Source organism: Mesoplodon densirostris, chromosome 3, assembly GCF_025265405.1.
Source record: "Mesoplodon densirostris isolate mMesDen1 chromosome 3, mMesDen1 primary haplotype, whole genome shotgun sequence".
In the NCBI taxonomy this organism is placed as follows: domain Eukaryota; kingdom Metazoa; phylum Chordata; class Mammalia; order Artiodactyla; family Ziphiidae; genus Mesoplodon; species Mesoplodon densirostris.
Window position 1 is genome coordinate 149432256 of NC_082663.1, and position 21723 is coordinate 149453978.

At 47.1% G+C, this 21723-nt stretch overlaps 1 protein-coding gene across 1 annotated transcript; it reads left to right on the top strand.

The window, feature by feature from the left end:
* The first annotated feature begins 1569 nt into the window (after positions 1-1569).
* Positions 1570-14514, top strand: ARRDC5 (arrestin domain containing 5). The gene is made up of 3 exons (XM_060092351.1): positions 1570-1822; positions 3282-3490; positions 13987-14514. The coding sequence occupies exons 1-3, from the start codon at positions 1570-1572 to the stop codon at positions 14512-14514; spliced, it is 990 nt and encodes a 329-aa protein (XP_059948334.1).
* The last annotated feature ends 7209 nt before the right edge of the window (positions 14515-21723 follow it).

The window sequence follows — 21723 nt, forward strand, 5'->3', positions numbered from 1 at the left end:
ATCAGCCACGTCACAGGTGTGAACAGGTGGGCAGGCCTCCCGGAGCTTGTGAGGCAGATGAAATCTTCCACATTGACAACACCTGCCCCAGGAACCCAGCCTGTTCCTGGCAAGAGCATAGCATCCATTTGTGCCTGCTGTTGCTAAAACTCAACGTGGCCGAAAGAAGAAATAGACCGTATATTCTTCATGTACATTTGGTGCAGAGCACAGCCCAGGCTCCTTGGATGCCTGAGGTTAAGTGACACAGAAAGAGGTGTCTGGCTTTCCCTGAAGAAAAGACCTGGAGTGGCGGGGATGCAGGGCCCCATTTCTCTAGTCATTTCGAGAAAGTCAGAGGGGTTGCTTGGGTTAATTAACTATGAGCAAGAGACTATGCCAAGCATCTCCAAAAGAAGCTTAGTAACCAGTTAGGAAGACAAGACATCGATGTCCGCAAAAGACATCACATCCAATAAAGCAAGATACGACAAAGAGTAAATGAGGCCTGCCAGAGCCTGGAGAACAGATACTTTGTAGAGCCTCTTCTGCTTCAGACCCTCCCCCCGCTTAGGCACCGGCCCACGTGTGAATTGGGCAACATGAATAACGGCTAGGGTGCCAAGGGCCCCAGTTTCCCTTTTGCAGAACAATATGCTCTCGACAGCCATTAAGTCATTCAACAAACTTTAATTGTCCTCCCTTGCCTGAACCAGGCTCTGGGTTCGGCAAACAAAGTCCTGCCCTAGAGGGACTTCCCAACCAGTGGAGGAGACGCTGGCATAAAGACAAGTGTCAGCTGTGCAGAGAGAATGCTTCGTGGTGGTATCCACATTCACATGGAGCCCACCGTGCTCTGAGCATCTTCAAGACACAGCAGATTCCATGTCCTGGCCATGGCTATCATTTTCCTTCTAACACACACTGATATAAATCTAGAGCTATTAAGGTGGAAATGACAGAATTCCCTGGCAGTCCAGTGGTTAAGACTCCGAGATTTCACTGCTGAGGGCACGGGTTCAATCCCTGGTCTGGGAGCTAAGATCCCACAAGCTTCATGGTGTGGCCAAACAAACAAACAAACAAAAGGTGAAAACGATTATCTGTGTAGGACCCAGCATCAATCTGTGAACCCTGAGAAGGGGGTGCACACACCCACATTTGGGGGCCATCAGATGGGGCAGAGAATACCCCTGGGCTCAGGCCCTGTGCCTCTCCATCTGTAAATAGAGCTCATGATGCCTGCCTCACCTCAGGGCCTGGAAGAATTCTTCGCACCCAGGGCCCTAGACCTCTGGCAGGATGACTGTTGTTCCCTAGTCGGCAGCAATGTTGGGATCTTGTGGTTTTCTTGTTCGTTATTTCCTAGGAAAAAGAGGTCAGGCTACCATTTCACCAACCAGTGAGGACTTTGAGATTCCCAAGCGGCCGCCCACTCCCAACAGCCTTGCCTCTCATCCTGGCCATTGGGAACCCCTTCCCGGAACCCTGGCTGGATGATGTCACAGACGGATGACATCACTGCAGCCAAGGAACCGGGGATCTCAGTGACACAGGGGAGGGGGGAGGATGTTCTCACTCCAAACCCCTATGTCTGTGGTGAAGTCCATTGAATTAGTGCTGCCCAAGGATGCGGTCTACCTGGCCGGCTCCAGCATAAAAGGGCAGGTGGTTCTAACTCTGAACAGCACCCTGGTGAACCCCATCGTGAAGGTGGAGCTCGTGGGAAGAGGTTATGTGGAGTGGAATGAAGAAATTGGGGCATCCCGCGATTATAGCCGAGATGTTATTTGCAACAACAAGGCTGACTATGTGCACAAGACAAAGACATTCCCAGTGGAGGGTAAGGACAAGGCCGGCCGCCAACCTTAGCCAGAATAGGAACTGGGGTCTGAAAGGTAAACACGTCTGTTAGTCAATCAACAACCCCCCGAGGATATCAGAAATGGGCAGAGGCCTGGTTCCCGTGGTCACGGGGAAAGAGACAGGAGGGAGGAGGCTAGGAAAGCTCTCCGTGGGAAGGACTGACTAGTCCCCAACTCTGCCAGGTTCAAATCTAAAGTCTGGACAGACATCAGGAAGCCTGAGCTGCCAGAAAACTATATGTCCTTTCCAAAATGTGTCCATGGGGGTGTTTCCGGGTAGTCCACAGTCAAACAGAATACTTGGCCAATGCTTGGCTGAATGAAGTTCAATTGTAGGTTTTTTTTTTTTTTAATTTTAGATAGGGTAGCCTGGGAAGGTCTCTGCAAAGAGGTGACTACCAAACTCAGATCTAGTGATGGGAGGGGGACCTGCCAGATATCCAAGGGAGGAACGGCAACCTGCTGGGCCTTCATACTCAGCAATTAGGCTGCCTCTCTGTATCCCAGTTAACCCACCTGGAAAATGGGAATAGGAAAAAGTCCTGCCCCCTAAGACAGTCTTGAGGACTTAATGATTTAATGGCATGTCGAGGGGAGGGCTCAGAATAGGGGGGTGGGGTGGGGGGTATACAGTAAGTGCTTGTTAGGTGTTCGTTTTTTCAACCAAAACACTCCCCCGCCCCTCACCACCCACATTATCAGCTATCACCCTTCTCCATTTCCAAGGGAAGCATCCTTTCCCCTCCGAAGCATCAGCCCCAAGCCTGCGATGGGTTCACTCATTTACTTCACAAACATGTATTAAGCACCTACTGTGCACAACAACCATGCCAGAGGCTGGGGATACAACAGCGAAGAAAACAGACAGAGTCCCTGGCGTCACTGGGGTTGCCATCAGGCAGGGAAAACACTCTAATAAGAGGGCTTTGGAGAAGTGCAAAAAAAAAATAAAACAGGGAGGTCACAGAGATGGGGGGGCAGTGTGAGTCCCTCCCCGGTCTTCTGTCACCACTCAGTCAATCAACAAATATTAAGCTCCTACTGTATGCTGTGCACTGAAGGCCAAGCTCTGCCAGGGCAGGGAGATTTGCCTGCCTTGGGACCCAAGATGTGTTTGTTGAATGAATATGCGATCGAATCCTGCAGCCGGGCCTCCAGTTTCCCAGGCCCAGAGCAGGGGTGAGCAAGTCCTGGTCGGTGGTTTTGGGTGACCACCCCAGTCGCATCACCTACCCAGGGCATCAGTCTCCAGCCCAGCTGAGACCTAATATTTATGGGCCTAGGCTTTTTAGATCCCTAAAAATCACAGAGCTAAGCCTAGCTCAGGGACAAACAGGCCAGGTCCAGAACAAGCTCCCTGCCAAAACAATAAAGAAAGAAAAGAGGGAAGAAAAGATTCTAGAACCTTCTGATGGCATCGGTGTGTTTTGCTTTCAGATAATTGGTTAAGTGCAGGCAGCCGCACCTTTGACTTCCATTTCAACTTACCTCCCGGGCTGCCTTCTACCTTCACCAGCAAAATTGGCCACGTCTTTTACTACGTGCAGGCCTCCTGCATAGGTCGGGAGCACATTCTAGCCAAGAAGAGAAGGTACTTGTTGGTTCAAGGGACTTCTTCGGATTTCCACGCAGAAAACCCATTGCAGGTAGTGATGTAGAAGGAGCAGGGGTTGGGCATGTCCTCAAAGCTCCCCGGAGGCAGGGGGAGGCGGGCAGACAGGAGACAGGGGAGGCCATGACCCGGAAGAAGGGAAAGTGTTGGCCGCTCCTAAGGCCCAGTGATTTTGCAAATGGGGGCTCAGAAACCAGGGCAGGAACTAAACCAGCAGCTCTCAACTGGGGTGATTCTGCCCCTGTGGGGGACACTGGGAGACGTCTGAGAACATTTTGGGTTGTCTCAACTGGGGAGGGGGGATGAGTGGGATCAAGAGAGTGTGGGCCAGGCATGATGCTCCACACCCTGCAGTGCCCCCCACAGAGAATGACATGAGCCCTGAATGTCCTTGACATTCGAGAAACAAGAGTGAGCAGAGGGACTTCCCTGGTGGTGCAGTGGTTAAGAATCCACCTGCCAATGCAGGGGACACAAGTTCGAGCCCTGTTCCAGGAAGATCCCACATGCCGCAGAGCAGCTAAGCCCGTGCACCACTACTAGCCTGCACGCCACAACTACTGAAGCCCTTGAGCCTAGAGCCCGTGGTCCACAACAAAGAGAAGCCACCGCAATGAGAAACCCGTGCACCACGATGAAGAGTAGCCCCCGCTCGCCCCAACTAGAGAAAGCCCGCGTGCAGCAACGAGGACCAAACGCAGCCAAAAATAAGTAAATAAATAAATGTATTTAGGGAAAAAAAAAAAAAGTGAGCAGAGGCCCCGCTGTGACCCCTGACTGAGGGTCCTGGGTGCTCAGTGACTCTCCAGGAGCTGATAATGGAGGTGGTGCCCCCCACCAAGAAGCACGGAAAGGGGATGTCTTCCATTCAGGCGGAAGGAAGGGCCTTGTGGCATCAGTCACCTGAGCGGAGGAAGTTTTTGGACAGCTTCTGGAGGCCAGGTGCAGAGGTGGAAGTAAGGGAGGGTGGACTTACATTGGCCAAAGTCACTTCACCTCCCTGGGGACCCATCTGTCATCAGAGTGTTGTGGCTGAGAGGGCTGGCATTTTAGTTTTCAAGGTCCAAGTTAAAAAGCCCAGCATCTCCACCTACATACTGTGTGACCCTCTGCAAGCGATGTGGCCTCTGTGTGCCTGCATTGCCTCATCTGTCAAATGGGCACAGAGATGGTGCCTATCCCCTAGATCTCAGAAGGAGCAGTGAGTGGACTTCATGCAAGTTCTGGACCTTGCACTGTGGCTGGCAGTGGTGGTAGGAGAGGAGCCCCAGAATATTTAGGCCCCATAAATCTTGTCACCGCTGCTGCTGCCACAAGTAGCCTTTTTTTTTTTTTTTTTGGCTGCACCATATGGCATGTGGGATCTTAATTCCCTGGCCAGGGATCAGACGCGCACCCCCTGCATTGGAAGCATGGAGTCTTAACCACTGGACTGCCAGGGAAGTCCTGGGTTGTCTTATCTGTGTAACAGGGACCATCTCTAGCCCGGCCTACTTCAGGGGGGTAGATGCTTACAGGGGTGGATCAGATGAAGCAGACCTGAGCTCAAGGCCTGCTTGGCCACCTGCTCCTTGTGTGACCCTGAGCGGGCTCTGGTCCTTCTCTGGCTCTTCCCTCAAGAGTTAATCTAGGGTGCAGGGGGCACAAGGTAGGAATTGGGGCAAAATGCTGGTATGGGACCAGACCTAGCTTGAGATCTCTGCCGCCAGATCTTTCACTAGCCGATGGCCTTGGGCAATTAACAGCACCTCCCAGACCCTTGATTGTCCTGATCTATACAATAGGAATACTACTACTACTAATAATAATAATCTTTCCTCGATTGTGGGGATCACAAAGCACCCAGCACAATGTGTACACATAGGGGATGCCTGGTAAGTGGGAAGAGCTCAAATCGTTATTATAGCGGCAAAGGGAGTTATTACAGATATGTTTTCTTATTTATTTATTTATTTATTTATTTATTTATTTATGGCTGCATTGGGTCTTCGTTGCTGCGCACGGGCTTTCTCTAGTTGCGGCGAGCGGGGGGCTACTCTTCAGTGTGGTGTGCGGGCTTCTTATTGCGGTGGCTTCTCTTGTCGCGGAGCACGGGCTTTAGGCGTGCATGCTTCAGTAGTGTGGCGCGCGGGCACCATAGCTGCGGCTCTAGAGCGCGGGCTCTTGAGTGCAGGCTCAGTAGTTGTGGCACACTGGCTTAGTTGCTCCATGGCATGTGGCATCTTCCCGGACCAGGGCTCAAACCCGTGCCCCGTGCACTGGCAGGCGGATTCTTAACCACTGCACCACCAGGGAAGTCCCATGTTTTGAGAGTACAAAAATATGGTGTTTTCTTCAACTACTCAGTACTGTTTTAATCAGATTGTAAGGGGCAGGGTGAGGGCAGGAGCTGGTGGACCAGGGCAGAAGCTACTGCTCTGGTCCAAGTAGACACGGAGTCTTGACTCCTACAATCTGTCCTTCTCATAGCAGCTGAAAGGATTCAGGTGATGACACTCCTCGGCCTTCCAGGGCTCCCACCTCCCACGGGGTAAAAGCTCAAGGCCTCCCTGCGGCCCCCAAGGCCCTGCACCACCTGCCCCATCCCCTCCCTGCCCTCCCCTCCTCCCTCTCCCCACCTCGCTCACTCTGCTCCAGCCACACAGGCCTCCTGGCTGTTCCTCCAACACGCCAGTCATGGTGCTGCCCCAGGGCCTTTGCACAGGCTGTGCCCTCTGCCTGGAACCCTGTGATAGGATCTTCCTATCCCTCCCCCTCATCCTCCAGATCTTTGCTCAGAAGCCAGGTCTTCAATCACCGGCATTGCTGATGCCCCAATGAACAGCCACAACCCCCACAGAAGGCAATATCCATATTAAAATGAACACGCACTTTGCCCCATCCATTTCCCTTCTAGAAAATTCTCCCATCGCTATCCTTTCACGTGTGTGACATGACCTCTCACTGCACTGTTTGTGGTGGCCAGAAACTGGCAACAGCTTAAATGTTTGTTGCTAAGTCAATTAAAGTAGCAGTACACAAAGGTCAACCCTACAGATACAGCAAAGAGAGAAAGAGAGACCAAGACACAGACAGAGACAGAGAATGAGGCAGCTCTCCCTCTCAGCACCTCCAAGTTACTGGGTTGAATGAATAAAGCAAAGTTCAGAACAGTGTGTCTAGCCTGCACCGTTGGTGGTAAAAACAAAAAATGCACAGAACTTCCTTGCAGGTGTAACAAACAAACGTCTCTTTCCAGAGACCAGAGAAACCAGCAACAGACACTGCCTCCTGGGAGGGAGCAAGGGAGGGGCAAAACTTTTCCCCTTCCACTTTTTTTTTTTAACATCTTTATTGATATACAGCTCACATACCTTATAATTCACCCCTTTAAAATGTCCAAATCAGGACTTCCCTGGCAGTCCAGTGGTTAAGGTTCCATGCTTCCAACGCAAGAGGGTGTGGGTTTGATCCCTCGTGGGGGAACTACGATCCCATGTGCTAAGCGGTACGGCCAAATAAAAAATAAATAAAAATAAAATAAAATGTCCAAATCAATGGCTTTTAGTGCATTCACACAGTTGTACAGCCCTCACCACCGTCAGTTTTAGAACACTTTTATTATCCCCCAAAGAAGTCTTGCACCCCTTAGCTGTCACCCCCAAACCTCTCTGTCCCCTCCCCCAGCCACCACTAAATCCATTCTCTGTCTCTGTGGATTTGCCTGGTCTGGACATCCCTCCCTTCACCTCTTGATGGACCTTGGATTGTTTCCACATTTTGGCTATTAGAAACCATGGTACTAACGTACGTGTGCAAGTTTTTACACGGACGCAAGTTTTCATTTCTCTTGGGTAGACACCTAGGAGTGGAACTGGGAAAGATGGTAACTCTATGTTTTACCTTTCGAGGAGCGGCCAGAATCTTCTCCACAGCGGCCGCCCCATTTTACATTCCCACCAGCCATGAACGAGGGTTCCAGTTTTTCCACATTCACTCCTATCTGTGTACCTTTAGAATTTTGAAAGACGTGACCTATTGCCTTTTCCAACAAGCAGTACCACTGTGTAGAGGACATGTCCCCAAGACCTTTCCTAACCAAGAAGTCTGAAAGAGTCGGAGTCCTGACTCCCCTTACCTCACCCCCTTGCCTAACCACATAGCTTATCCCTATCAGAAAAGTACCATTAGGGCTTCCCTGGTGGAGCAGTGGTTAAGAATCCACCTGCCAATGTAGGACACCTGGGTTCAAGCCCTGGTCCGGGAAGATCCCACATGCCGCAGAGCAACTAAGCCTGTGTGCCACAACTACTGAATCTGCGCTCTAGAGCCCATGAGCCACAACTATGGAGCCCGTGTGCCTAGAGCCCATGCTCCGCAACAAGCCACCGCAATGAGAAGCACGCGCACCACAACGAAGAGTAGCCCCCGCTCGCCGCAACTAGAGAAATCCCGTGCGCAGCAACAAAAACCCAACGCAGCCAAAAATAAATAAATAAATAAACAACAACGACAACAGAAGAAATGTACCATTAAAAAAAAGGAATGTACCATTTATATGTCCATCTCCAGACCAGAGCAGGGACTGGACTGGTCTTCACTGCTATAGGTTTTCCTTGAACTTTGCACCAAGTTGATACAAACGAATATTGGTTGAATGAATGAATCCCCCCCAAAGTTTCATATATGCCAAAGGAATATGAGGTCCCAAAAAACTTCTGGGTACGGAAAATCAATGTTGAGTTTTTGCCCTAATATTCTTGGAAATCAGAGCCCTGTGGCCACCCCACCTGGCCTGGCGCGGGGGTCTCTCTGATGGGCCACCCCTGATGCCTCTCGGCACCTCCTTCAGGACCAGGACAGAACTGCTGGCTTGGCCTTGAGTTAGAGCAGTGAGTCCTTTAATGCCTGCAGGGTCCTAACGCATGCAACGAATTTTCGAATAACACTGGAGGGGTTTAGAATGAAATGGGCTGCAATTAGCCTTCCAAGAGGAGGGAAAGAGTGGGAAGGCTGAAGGTAGGCAGGAGCCAGAGGCAGAGCGTAGGAGGTGAGGCTGAAGGGGTCGGGGGGTCAGCCTGAGGTCTCCAAGAGGAAAGGCATTGGACCTAGAACAGTGTTTTTCAAACCTCAGGTCATGACCTGCTAGTGGGGTGCAAAATCCATTTAGCAAGTTGCAAAGCATATTTCTACAAAATGAAAGGATAGGCAGGACCAAAATAGAAAAATATCAAAAAATATCAATTTTGTGGGTTGCAAACGTTGTTGTTCTTAACATAAAATAAGAAAACAGAACAGAGAATAAAATAAGTAGAATAGAAAATATCAGAAAAACTCCACTTGGTGGTTTGCCGTTAATTTTTTTTAAATGAAAACATAGAATAGAATATGTCAGAAAATATAAATTTGGTGGGTTGCAACAGACTTTGTTTTTATAAAATCAGTGTGTAGGACTGAATAGAATAGTATTGAATAAGTAAAAGGGGATAGAATTTACCAGAAAAAATAAATTTGGTGGGTTACAACATTTTCGTTTTATATAAAACAAAATGATAGAGTAGAATAGTGTAAGTAGACTAGAAATAACAGAAAAATCAATTCAGAGGGTCCAATCAACAGTTTTTAAAAGAATAGATTAAATAGAATAGAATAGGATAGAAGAGGAATTCTCAGCAGACATGTAGCAAGGATAAGCATTATTTCATGAAACTTATTTCTCTTTCATAGATTTAGATGTCGATGGATATATAGATTTGTGTTTTTCGCCACAATATTAAAATCTACGTTTTAACTATGAGTTGTGTTTTTTAAAAAAAGAATAATATGTAACAAATACTCTGTGTGGCCTGTAGAGTCTAAAAGATTTATTATCATCAGGCTCTTTACAGAAAAAAATTCATCAACTCTATGCCCTAGACCAACTCTTTCTTTTAAATTGTAGTATAGTTGATTTACAATATTATATTCATTTCTGGTGAAATATTTTTATATTTCAATATAAAAGTGATTCAATATTTTTATAGACGGTACTCCATTTAAAGTTATTACAAAATAATGGCTATATTTCCCTGTGCTGTATAATATATCCTTGTTCATCATTTACTTTATATATAGTAGCTTGTGTGTCTCTCTTTTTTTCTAATTGGAGTATAGTTGCTTTACAATGTTGTGTTAGTTTCTGCTGTACAGCAATGTGAATCAGCCACATGTATACATGTATCCCCTCTTCCTTGGATTTCCCTCCCATTTAGGTCACCACAGAGCATTGAGTAGAGTTCCCTGTGCTATACAGTAGGTTCTCATTAGTTATCTATCTTATACCTAGTAGAGTATATATGTCACCCCTAATCTCCCAATCCGTCCCACCCTCCCCTTCCCCCCTTGGTATCCATATGTCTGTTCTCTACGTCTGTGTCTCCATTTCTGCTCTGCAAATAAGTTCATCTATACCATTTTTCTAGATTCCACATATATTCATTAATATATGATATTTGTTTTTCTCCTACTGACTTACTTCACTCTGTATGACAGTCTCTATGTCCATCCACGTCTCTGCAAATGGTGCAGTTTTATTCCTTTCTATGACTGAGTAATATTCCATTGTATATATGTACCACATCTTCTTTATCCATCCCTCTGTTGATGGACATTTAGGTTGCTTCCATGACCTGGTTATTGTGAGTAGTGCTGCAATGAACATTGGGATGCATGTATCTTTTTGAATTATGGCTTTCTCCAGGTATATGCCCAGGAGTGGAATTGCTGGGTCATATGGTAGTTATATTTTTGGTTTTTTAAGGAATCTCCATACTGTTCTCCATAGTGACTGTATCAATTTACCTTCCCACCAACAGTGTAAGAGTGTTCCCTTTTCTCCACACCCTCTCTAGCATTTATTGTTTGTAGACTTTTTAATGATAGCCATTCTGACTGGTGTGAGGTGATACCTCATTGTAGTTTTGATTTGCATTTCTCTAGTAATTAGCGATGTTGAGCATCTTTTCATGTATTTGTTGGCCATCTGTATGTCTTCTTTGGAGAAATGTCTATTTAGGAATAGACTATAGAATAGAAATGTCTATTCTGCCCATTTTTTGATTGGGTTGTTTGTTTTTTTGATATTGAGATGCATGAGCTGTTTGTATATTTTGGAGATTAATCCCTTGTGAGTCGCTTTGTTTGCAAATATTTTCTCCCATTATGTGGGTTATCTTTTCGTTTTGTTTATGGTTTCCTTTGCTGTGCAAAAGTTTTGAGTTTCATTAGGTCCCATTTGTCTATTTTTGCTTTTATTTCATTACTCTAGGAGGTGGGTCACAAAAGATCTTGCTGCGATTTACGTCAAAGAGTTTTCTTCCTATGTTTTCTTCTAAGAGTTTTATTGTGTCTGGTCTTACATTTAGGTCTTTAATCCATTTTGAGTTTATTTTCGTGTATGGTGTTGGGGAGTGTTCTAATTTCATTCTTTTACATGTAGCCGTCCAGTTTTCCCAGCACCACTTATTGAAGAGGCTGTCTCTCCTCCATTGTATATTCTTTTTTTTTAATTAATTAATTATTTTATTTATTGGCTGCATTGGGTCTTCGTTGCTGCGCGCGGGCTTTCTCTAGTTGCGGCGAGCAGGGGCTACTCTTTGTTGCGGTGTGCGGGCTTCTCACTGCGGTGGCTTCTCTTTGTTGCAGAGCACGGGCTCTAGGCACGTGGGCTCAGTAGTTGTGGCTTGCAGGCCCTAGCATGCAGGCTCCGTGTAGGTAGTTGTGGCACATGGGCTTAGTTGCTCCGTGGCATGTGGGATCTTCCCGGTCCAGGGCTCAAACCTGCGTCCCCTGCATTGGAAGGCGGATTCTTAACCACTGCACCACCAGGGAAGTCCCTCTCCATTGTATATTCTTGCCACCTTTGTCATAGATAAGGTGACCAATACCCCTATCTTGTCCCTCCCCTCTTCCCTCTGCTTACTGGTAACCACTAGGTTTTTTTGGGTTTATTTATTTATTTTATTTATTTACTTTTGGCTGCATTGGGTCTTCGTTGCTGCCTGCGGACTTTCTCGAGCTGTGGTGAGCGGGGGCTACTCTTCGTTGCAGTGTGCGGGCTTCTCATTGTGGTGGCTTCTCTTGTTGTGGAGCATAGGCTCTAGGCGTGTGGGCTTGGTAGTTGTGTCACGGGCTCTAGAGCACAGGCCCATTAGTTGTGGTGCTCTGGCTCAGTTGCTCCGCGGCATGTGGGATCTTCCCGGACCAGAGCTTGAACCCGTGTCCCCTGCATTGGCAGGTGGATTCTTAACCACTGTGCCACCAAGGAAGCCCAACCACTAGTTTTTAAGATTCCATATATAAGTGATAATATAGAGTGTCTGTCTTTCTCTTTCTGACTTATTTCACTAAGTGTGATACCCTCTAGGTTCATCTACGTTGTTGCAAATAGCAGAATTTCATTCTTTTTATGGCTAAGTAGCACTCCATTCCATTCCCTATATATGACACATCTTCTTTATCCATTCATCTGTTGATGGACGCTTAAGTTGCTTCCATAGCTTGGCAATTGCAAATAATGCTGCTATGAACTTTGGGATGCATATATCTTTTCAAATTAGTGTTTTTGTTTTCTTCGGCTATATACCCAGGAGTGAGATTGCTGGATCATACGGCGACTTTACTTTTAGTTTTTTGAGGACCCTCCATACTGTTCTCCACAGCGGCTGCACCAATTTACATTCCCACCAACAGTGTACGAGGGTTCCCTTTTCTCCACATCCTGGCCAGTATTTGTCATTTGTAGAATTTTTTTTTTTTTTTTTTTTTCAGTACGCGGGCCTCTCATTGTTGTGGCCTCTCCCATTGTGGAGCACAGGCTCCGGATGCGCAGGCTCAGCGGCCATGGCTCACGGGCCTAGCCGCTCCGCGGCATGTGGGATCTTCCCAGACCAGGGCACGAACCCGTGTCCCCTGCATCGGCAGGCAGACTCTCAACCACTGCGCCACCAGGGAAGCCCTGTAGAATTTTTGATGATACCCATTCTGACAGGTGTGAGGTGCTATCTCATTGTGGTTCTGATTTGTATTTCTCTGATGCCTAGCCACACTGAGTCTTTTTTCATGTGCCTATTGGCCATCTGTACATCTTCTTTGGTAGAGCAACTCTTTCTTGTATGTAAGCCCAAGAAGTGTCTTCAGATGCTCCTTCCAGCTCTTTTATGATGTCAAACACACATGGAAACAATATAAATGTCTATCCTTCCCTAGCGGTCCAGTGGTTAGGACTCTGTGCTTCCACTGCAGGGGGCATGGGTTCAATCCCTGGTCAGGGAACTAGGATCCTGCATGCCACACAGCACGGCAAAAAAAAAAAAAAAAACAAACACAACTATATATATACATAAAATATACATATTATGTGTGTGTGTGTGTGTGTGTGTGTGTGTGTGTCTATCATGGAGGGGGAAGGGTAAATTAACTATTTTGCAGCACATTCCATTGCCATCGTGGAAACAAATGAATCAGAGTGACAGGCACCAACATGAAAGCCTTTCAAACACAGAATGTTAAGCTAGAAAAGCAGGTTGCTGGAAACGATATGAGGCTTGATTTATTTAAAGCATTCAAATATGTCAAACAATACTGTGTACTTCTACCACAAATAAATAAATGTATTCCTAAACAATACAAGCATTTGCATGAGCATGACAAATGCCACACACACACACACACACGCCTGTAAAAGTATCAAGTTCCTTTGGAAGAAGATACAGGAAGTCAGCAGAAGCGGACAGCAAATCATTGTAAGCGCACCCCACGTCACATCAAATCTTTTATTTTATTTTATTTCATTTATTTATTTATCTTTTGGTCACATGGCTTGCAGGATCTTAGTTCCCTGACCAGGGATCAAACCTGGGCCTCGGCAGTGAAAGCACCAAGTCCTAGCCCCTGGACGGCCAGAGAATTCCCTCGAATCTTTCACAGTGGTATCCACAAATAAAAAGCCAAATGTTACCCAAGCCACACGTTAAACATAACGTATACGTGACTTTATTTGCAATCCAGCAGCTAACCAATTGATATAAAGGCTGCTTTTTGAAGCTTCTATTTAAACACGTTACATAATTTCAACTCTACAGTTTTCATGATTCAGAGCCCATAATATTTTCTCCTTAAGTCTGAACTACTTGGGTAAACCCTAGGTCTGGGCTTAGACCATAAGACATTCTCTGTCTTCCAGAAAACTAAGACTCAGAGAAGTCAAGGCACTGGTTCAAGGTCACACAGCAAGTGAGTTATGGAGCTGGGGATAAAGCCAGGGTCTTGTGAATTTCTTAGGTCTATTTTACAGACAAGGAAATTGACAATCAGAATGGCAAAGGATTTTGATTAAATGGCAAAGCTGGGAATGACTTTGGACTGCAAAATCCCCAAGACTCCAGATTCCACCCCAGTGCCTCTTACTAGGAGAGTTCCAAAGGCTCAAGGTTTTGGTGGACTGTTGGGTGAGCAAGTGGCTCTTGTGGCCGCAATGCCTCACAACTGTCCATTCCCCCCACCCCCTTCTAGAATCCTCTGTTCGTGGAGGCCGAGAAAAAGATCTCCTACAATTGCTGCAGCCGGGGCACCATCTGCCTGCAGATTCAGATGGAAAAGAACACCTTCACGCCAGGGGAGAGGGTCATTTTCACCACGGAAATCAACAACCAGACCAGCAAGTGCATCAAGACGGTCATCTTCGCCCTCTACGCCCACGTGCAGTATGAGGGCTTCACACCCAATGCAGAGCGACACTCAAGGGTGGACAGCAGTGAGCTGCTTCGGCAGGAGGCCAACACCCAAATCACACCCTTCAACACCACCAAGATCGTCAGCACTTTCCACCTCCCGCCCGTGCTGTCCGTGAGCGGCGGCACACAGGCCAGCGAGATCATGAACACCCACTACGAGCTGGTCAGCACCGTCCACCTGCCCTGGTCCCTGACCACTGTCAAGGTCAAGGTGCCCATCATTATCACCAGAGCCCCCGTGGACTCAGACGGCTGCGGGCTGCTAGACGGGAGCAGTGTTACTGTGAGCCTGGATCATCAGAATTAAATGCCCAAACGTCTAAATATTTAAAGTTTTATCAGATTCTAAGGCAGTTCCTTCCTTTGCCTTGTGCAGATGGCCTTCAGATGAGTCCAGGCTTGGGCAGCATGTAGTCTGAAACTTGCCAAGTTCCAGCCATGCGGTCATCCATTTCTCCCATCCCAAGAAAGATCACTCAGTACCGGTAGAGGACAAAGCCTCCCAGACTGACAAAGCCTTCCAGGTCCGCACCCCAGTTAGCACCCCAGACCCATCTGCTTGCTGGCTCTTACAGTGCCAAGACCAGGGATCCCCAACTGGGAGCGACTCTGCCCTCCAGAGGACACTGGCACAGCCTGGTTGTATTGGCTATCCCAACTGAGGGGAGCAGAGTGCGCTCCTGGCATCCAGGGGGTGGGGGCCAGGGATGCTGCTCCGTGCCGCACAGTGCCCAGGACGGTCTCCCACAGAGAATGGCCCAGCTCCAGATGTCAGCAGTGCCGAGGTGGGGAGACCCGGGCTGGGGCCATTCATGGGGACAGATGGTTGTTGAGTCCCCAGGCTGGGTCTGGGAGCCTCTTATCCAAGTCGTATCCCTCCTCCACTCAGTCCCCCTCCCCGGCTCCCCCACCTCATTCAGGGTAAAAGCCCAAGTCCTCCCAGCACATCCACCCACGTCCAATCCATCAGCAAGCCATAGGGGCCCCTCTCCAAAATCTCCCCAGAATCCTCCTATTTCTCTGCCCTCCTCTGCATCCAGCTTTCCTCCCAACCATCCCCTGGACCAGGGCGGTCACCTGCACCTGGGTCTCCTGACCCCTGACCTGGATCCCCACGTTCTGTCCTTCCTGCAAATAAAAATCCAGGACCCCCAATTAGACTTGAATTTCAGAAGAATAATTTTTTAGCATAAGTATGTCCCTCACCACAGTTGGTATCTACTTATGCTTTAAAAAATCATTCGTTGTTTATCTGATATGCCAGTTTAACTGAACATCCTGTGTTTTATCTGGTCATCCGATTCCCCAAGCAACTAAAAGACTCTCCGCACAAATCGGGCCACCATACTCCTCGGCTTAAAATCTTTTAAACCTCCGTCGGGTCCCCAAAGCACCCGCTGCGGCCCACCAGGTCCTGGGTGGTCAGGAATGAAGGAATGGGCCAGAGTGCTTCTTCTGGGCTAATGACTCTAAAATATTTCTCCAAGCACCCGCAGGGGACAAAATACACATACCTGCCTCACCCCTGCCGCAGGCCCTCCATAAACCATGCAGACAGAAGAGAGGCATATACACTTGAATGGCGGGCCCAAGGCATCCCGGAACATTCTGAGATGCTGTTTCAGATCAAACTTTTTTGAGGGGAGGTGGTGCAGATAGAATGCACAGATTTAATTTGCTATTTCTCTCTTTAAAAAAATTTTTTTCACAAGAGAGATCTCTCACTTTCAGCCACGTTTACAGGGTGTCTCCAAAAGAGCTTCTGTGGCAGTCCTGGCTCCCTGGAAGGGGTTACTGCTGGGCCTGGGTGGGGATGTACCCCTGCTGATGTGGGTATGGAATCTTCCTTTTGCAGTGGACAAAAGGATCCAACCCTGAGGCAGTGTCATTGCGCTGCCCTGCTTCCCAAAAATTCAAAAAGGTTTATTTCAGGGAGGAAGAGGATGATATTGCTTGCCATGATGTCCTTGGCCCCAGCCTGAGCATCCTTGAGGCTCTGAAGACCAGGTCGGGGCCATCCCCACCTCCCCAGAACTAGATCCAGAAGGGCTGTGTTCTTCAAAGCTGCAGAGCCAATGTCGCCTCCTCCAGGAAGCCTTCCAGCCATGCCTCTTGCCCTCCAAAGAGCTCCCCAGTCCCAGACACTTCCTCCATCTGGTCCTGACCTCATACACCACAGAGGCCTTTGTCCAGCTCTGTTCCATGTGGGGGGGAAATTAAGGTGGGGATATCACAGCAGAGTCCTCCTCAGGGCCCCAGCACCACTCCAGCCCCCAAGTGGTTGTTAAAGATATAACAAGCGATTGTTAATGTATAACAACAGTGTTGGTGACTCTGCTGCTCTTGGATGGTGGGACAGAGCGTTTCAAGAATCCCAGAGGTGGGTCATAAGCCAGCTGGTGACTGCCCCTCACAGCTGGGGTGTCATCAGGCCGGAAGGGGGCGTCTGTGAACCCGGCGGGGGGGCCTCCGATTCTTTCCCACCATACTATCCTTACTTCCTTCTGTTTGGGACAAGGGATTTCTCCTCTCTGGGCCTCAGTTTCCCCATCTGTAAAATGGAAAAAACAAAAGTTGTTACCCCTAGAGCTTGGAGAAGATTAAAAGGATTAGGGACTTCCCTGGCAGTCCAGTGGTTAAGACTCCGCGCTTCCACTGCAGGGGGCAAGGGTTCCATCCCGGTTGGGGAACTAAGATCCCATATTGCTGTGCGGCCAAAAACTTAAAATAAAAGGGCTAGTACGTGCACCGCTTTTAGGAGAACTTCTGGAACACAGTAAGTGCCAGCCAGATGCTAATGATGAGTTTTAGGATTTATTTCCCTTCCATGGACTTCTCCAACTCCAAGAGCTCACCAGTCAGGTCTCAGTGACCTCCAGGTCACTGCGCCTAGGGTCACCTCACTGCCCTTGTCCTTCTTAGACTTTTTATTTGGAAAAATTCCAATTCCTATGGAAAAAGCTTGAAAGAATGATACAATAGACAGGTGATCATCCACCTCGAGCCTCCTGTTGTTGATTTTGGCCATATTTGCTCTTTTCCTCTTTTTCTCTCTCCCAGATTGTTTTGCAGTAAATTGTAGCATCACGGTGCTGGGCCCCTGTACTTTGCACTTCTTCCAGTACCCTGAGAATTAGAAGCGTCTAGATAATCACAATAACATGATCACTCCCAGGGCAGTTCCATCCTCTCACCTATATGTACTCCATATTCCAATATCCTCACTCTTCCAATATGTATCTTTTTTATTGTGGTAAAATACACACAGCATAAGATTTACCATCTTCACCATTTTTTAGATGTACAGCTCAGTGGCATTAAGCACATTCACACTGTAGTGCAACCACAACTAGCTTTCCTAGCTTCCCAAACTGAAGCTCTGTCTCCATTAACCATTAACTCCCCATTCCCCTCACCACCAGCCCCCCCCCTTTTTTTAAAGGCTGAATAATATTCCATTGTCTGTATACGTCACATTTTGTTTATCCATTCACCCATCGGTGGACATCTGTTTCCATCTTTGGGCTACTGTGAAAAACGCTGCTATGAACACGGTACACACATAAATATCTCTGAGACCCTGCTTTCCATTATTTTGTGTATATTCGCAGAAGTGGCCTTGCTGGATCATATGGCAATGCTATGTTTAATTTTTTGAGGACTTGGTATACTGTTTTCTTTCTTTTTTAAATATAGTTTATTTACTTATTTTTGGCCGTGTTGGGTCTTCATTGCTGCATGCGGGCTTTCTCTAGTTGCAGCGAGCGGGGGCTACTCTTCGTTGCAGTGCGTGGGCTTCTTATTGCGGTGGCTTCTCGTTGTGGCGCGCGGGCTTCAGTAGTTGTGGCTTGCGGGCTCTAGAGCGCAGGCTCAGTAGTTGTGGCGCACGGGCTTAGCTGCTCCGTGGTATGTGGGATCTTCCCGGAGCAGGGCTCCAACCTGTGTCCCCGGCATTGGCAGGGGCATTCTTAACCTCTGCGCCACCAGGGAAGTCCCAACCATTTCCTCTTTATGCAAACATCCACTTCCCTTGATTTCACTGATGCCACACCCTTCTCATTCTTCTCCCGCTCCTCGGATTTCGGATAAGGGGCTTCTACTTTCTTCAAAGTCACAGCATCCAGGCCTCCTCTTCCAGGAAGCCTTCCAGTCTTGCCAAGCAGAGCCTCTCACCCTCCTCTACCAGGTCCTGAAACATAGATGAGCTTCAGGGTTCATTTCTGCAGACATCCATATCCCACTGCTTGGTCAACATTTTGAACTCTGGAAATGCTAGGTCAAGGGCATTGGACTCGATCCTATGGCTTATGCGGAAATGTTTGGAGTACTTTTCTTTGGAGACGGGCTAGAGAGTGAGGATTTGAGAAAGGAGATTTGAAAAATCATTCCACTGACCCTGTGGATGGAATACAATACATCCAGGAAGCCGCTAGGTCGGAATAACATCAGAAATAATGAGGACAATGATAATAATACTATGGCACAAACTGGCTCCTTTTCCATCAAACTGTTTCCTTCTTCGTTCTGGGGACGTGGCTGGACTACATTTCCCAGCAACCCTTGCACTTAGGCAAGGCCATGGGACAGATCTGGCTAATGAGGTGTAAGAGGAAGTGATAAAAGTCACTTCCGGCTTGATCCTTTAAAGTATTCCCCTGAGAGACTTGTTCGCTCTTTCCCCTTTTGCCAGCTGCTTGGAGAAGATTGTTTGGAGGCGAGCTGCTCAGGAAACTCGATCTGTACTTGATTGTTGCATATCCAAGAAATAAAACTTTACTGAATAAACGACCTCCACTGAAGTTGGGATTGTCTTTATTTATTTTTTAATTGAACTATAGTTTGTTGTGCCAGTCTACTGTACAACAAAGTGAGTCAGTTACACACATACATTCTTTTTTTTTAATATTCTTTTCCATCATGGTTTATCCCAGGATGTTGAATACAGTTCCCTGTGCTATAAAGTAGGACCTTGTTGTTTACCCATCCTACATATAATAGTTTGCATCTGCTAATCCCAAACTCCCAATCTGTCCCTCCCCCACCCCCTCCCCCTTAGCAACCACCAGTCCGTTCTCCATGTCTGTGAGTCTGTTTCTGTTTTGTAGATAGGTTCATTTGTGCCATATTTTAGATTCCACATATAAGTGATATCATATGGTATTGGTCTTTCTCTTTCTGACTTACTTCACTTAGTATGATAATCTCTAGTTGCATCCATGTTGCTGCAAATGGCATTATTTTGTTCTTTTTTTTATGGCTGAGTCGTATTCCATTATATATATATACATACCACATCGTAGATTTTCTTATTCCAGCCATAGGATTTCTCCACCTCCATACAATTGACATTTGGGGTCAGATAAATCTGTTTATGGGGAACAGCCCTGTGCATTGTAGGATGTTAAGCAGCGTCTCCGGCTTTTACCCAATAGACGCCAGTAGCATCCCCACCCACCCCACCCCACCTCCACCCGGCCACAGTTGTGACAACAGAAATTTCCCTAGATGTTGTCAAATGTCCCCTGGGTGGGCAGAATCACCCCCAGTGGAGAGCCTCTAGTCTATTCTTATCATGCAAGTAGCTACGTTTATGGACACCCTTGCACATTTTGGGGACATGGACTCAATGTGGCCACAGCTGAACCTGCCATCATATCTTCCTCCATCCCTGCCTCCACCTGCTCCTCCCTCCGTTTCACTGAAGACCCCACCTGAGGGTCATCACTGACCTTTTATTCTCCCAAGTCCTGTTTGTCTTACTTCCCAAATAACTATTAAATCCGTCCATCTAATTCTCTCCATCTCCCCTGCCACCATCAAGCCTTGCCTGGGCTATTGCAGTAGCCACCTCCCAGGTGGCCCTGCTTTCATGCCTGCCCCCTACAGTCCATTCTCCACACAGCAGTCAGAGAGACAGCTTTTCAAAACGCAGTTGTGATTATAGGCTCAGCTGGGTCGGGGAAGCTGCTTCCAAGAAGACTCCCTCACATGGCTGTTGGTGGGAGACCTCAGTTCTTTGCTACCTGGGCTTCTGGGGTATCCTCACAACATGGCACCTGGCTTCCCCTGGAGCGACTGACATGAGAGAGAGTGGGGGGGAGAAAAAGAGAGAGCAAGAAGGCTATGGTACCTTTTATGACCTAGTTTCAGAAGCCTCATGGGTATTAGACACAATCACTTCTGCCATGTTTTGTTTGTGAGAAACAAGTCACTAAATTCAGCCCATACTCACAGGGAATAGACTTAGGCTCCACCTTGTTAAAGCAGTGTCCAAAATGTGTGGACATATTTTTAAAAACCACATTCCCTTCACACAGCTCAATATCAAAAAACCAAACAACCCAATCCATAAATGGGCAGAAGACCTAAATAGACATTTCTCCAAAGAAGATATACAGATTGCCAACAAACACATGAAAGAATGCTCAACATCATTAATCATTGGAGAAACGCAAATCAAAACTACAATGAGATATCATCTCACACCGGTCAGAATGGCCATCATCAAAAAATCTAGAAACAATAAATGCTGGAGAGGGTGTGGAGAAAAGGGAACCTTCTTGCACTGTTGGTGGGAATGTAAATTGGTACAGCCACTATGGAGAACAGTATGGAGCTTCCTTAAAAAACTACAAATAGAACTACCATATGACCCAGCAATCCCACTACTGGGCATATACCCTGAGAAAACCATAATTCAAAAAGAGTCACATACCAAAATGTTCATTGCAGCTCTATTTACAATAGCCAAGACATGGAAGCAACCTAAGTGTCCATCAACAGTTGAATGGATAAAGAAGATGTGGCACATATATACAATGGAATACTACTCAGCCATAAAAAGAAACGAAACTGAGTTATTTGTAGTGAGGTGGATGGACCTAGAGTCTGTCATACAGAGTGAAGTAAGTCAGAAAGAGAAAGACAAATACCGTATGCTAACACATATATATGGAATCTAAGAAAAAAAAAAAAAGGTCATGAAGAACCTAGGGGCAAGACGGGAATAAAGACACAGACCGACTAGAGAATGGACTTGAGGAAACAGGGAGGGGGAAGGGTAAGCTGTGACAAAGTGAGAGAGTGGCATGGACATATATACACTACCAAACGTAAAACAGATAGCTAGTGGGAAGCAGCCGCATAGCACAGGGAGATCAGCTCAGTGCTTTGTGACCATCTAGAGGGGTGGGATAGGGATGGTGGGAAGGAGGGAGACGCAAGAGGGAAGAGATATGGGAACATATGTATATGAATAACTGATTCACTTTGTTATAAAGCAGAAACTAACACACCATTGTAAAACAATTATACTCCAATAAAGATGTTAAAAAAATTAATAAAAAAATAAATAAAAACCACATCCCCCAACAATTCCTTGGCAAATTCTATTGAATCCACTTTCAAATTCCTTCTAGACTATTACCCTTTCCCTTATCACCACCCTGGTTCAGCAACCCGAGTGTCCATCAATGGATGAATAAATAAATGCTGTCCATCCATACAATGGAATATT

Coding starts and splice junctions, on each gene's coding strand:
- ARRDC5 (XM_060092351.1), top strand. CDS start 1,570: ATGTCTGTGGTGAAGTCCATTGAATTAGTGCTGCCCAAGGATGCGGTC. Junction 1,823..3,281: donor AAAGACATTCCCAGTGGAGG/GTAAGGACAAGG, acceptor TTTTGCTTTCAG/ATAATTGGTTAAGTGCAGGC. Junction 3,491..13,986: donor ACGCAGAAAACCCATTGCAG/GTAGTGATGTAG, acceptor ACCCCCTTCTAG/AATCCTCTGTTCGTGGAGGC.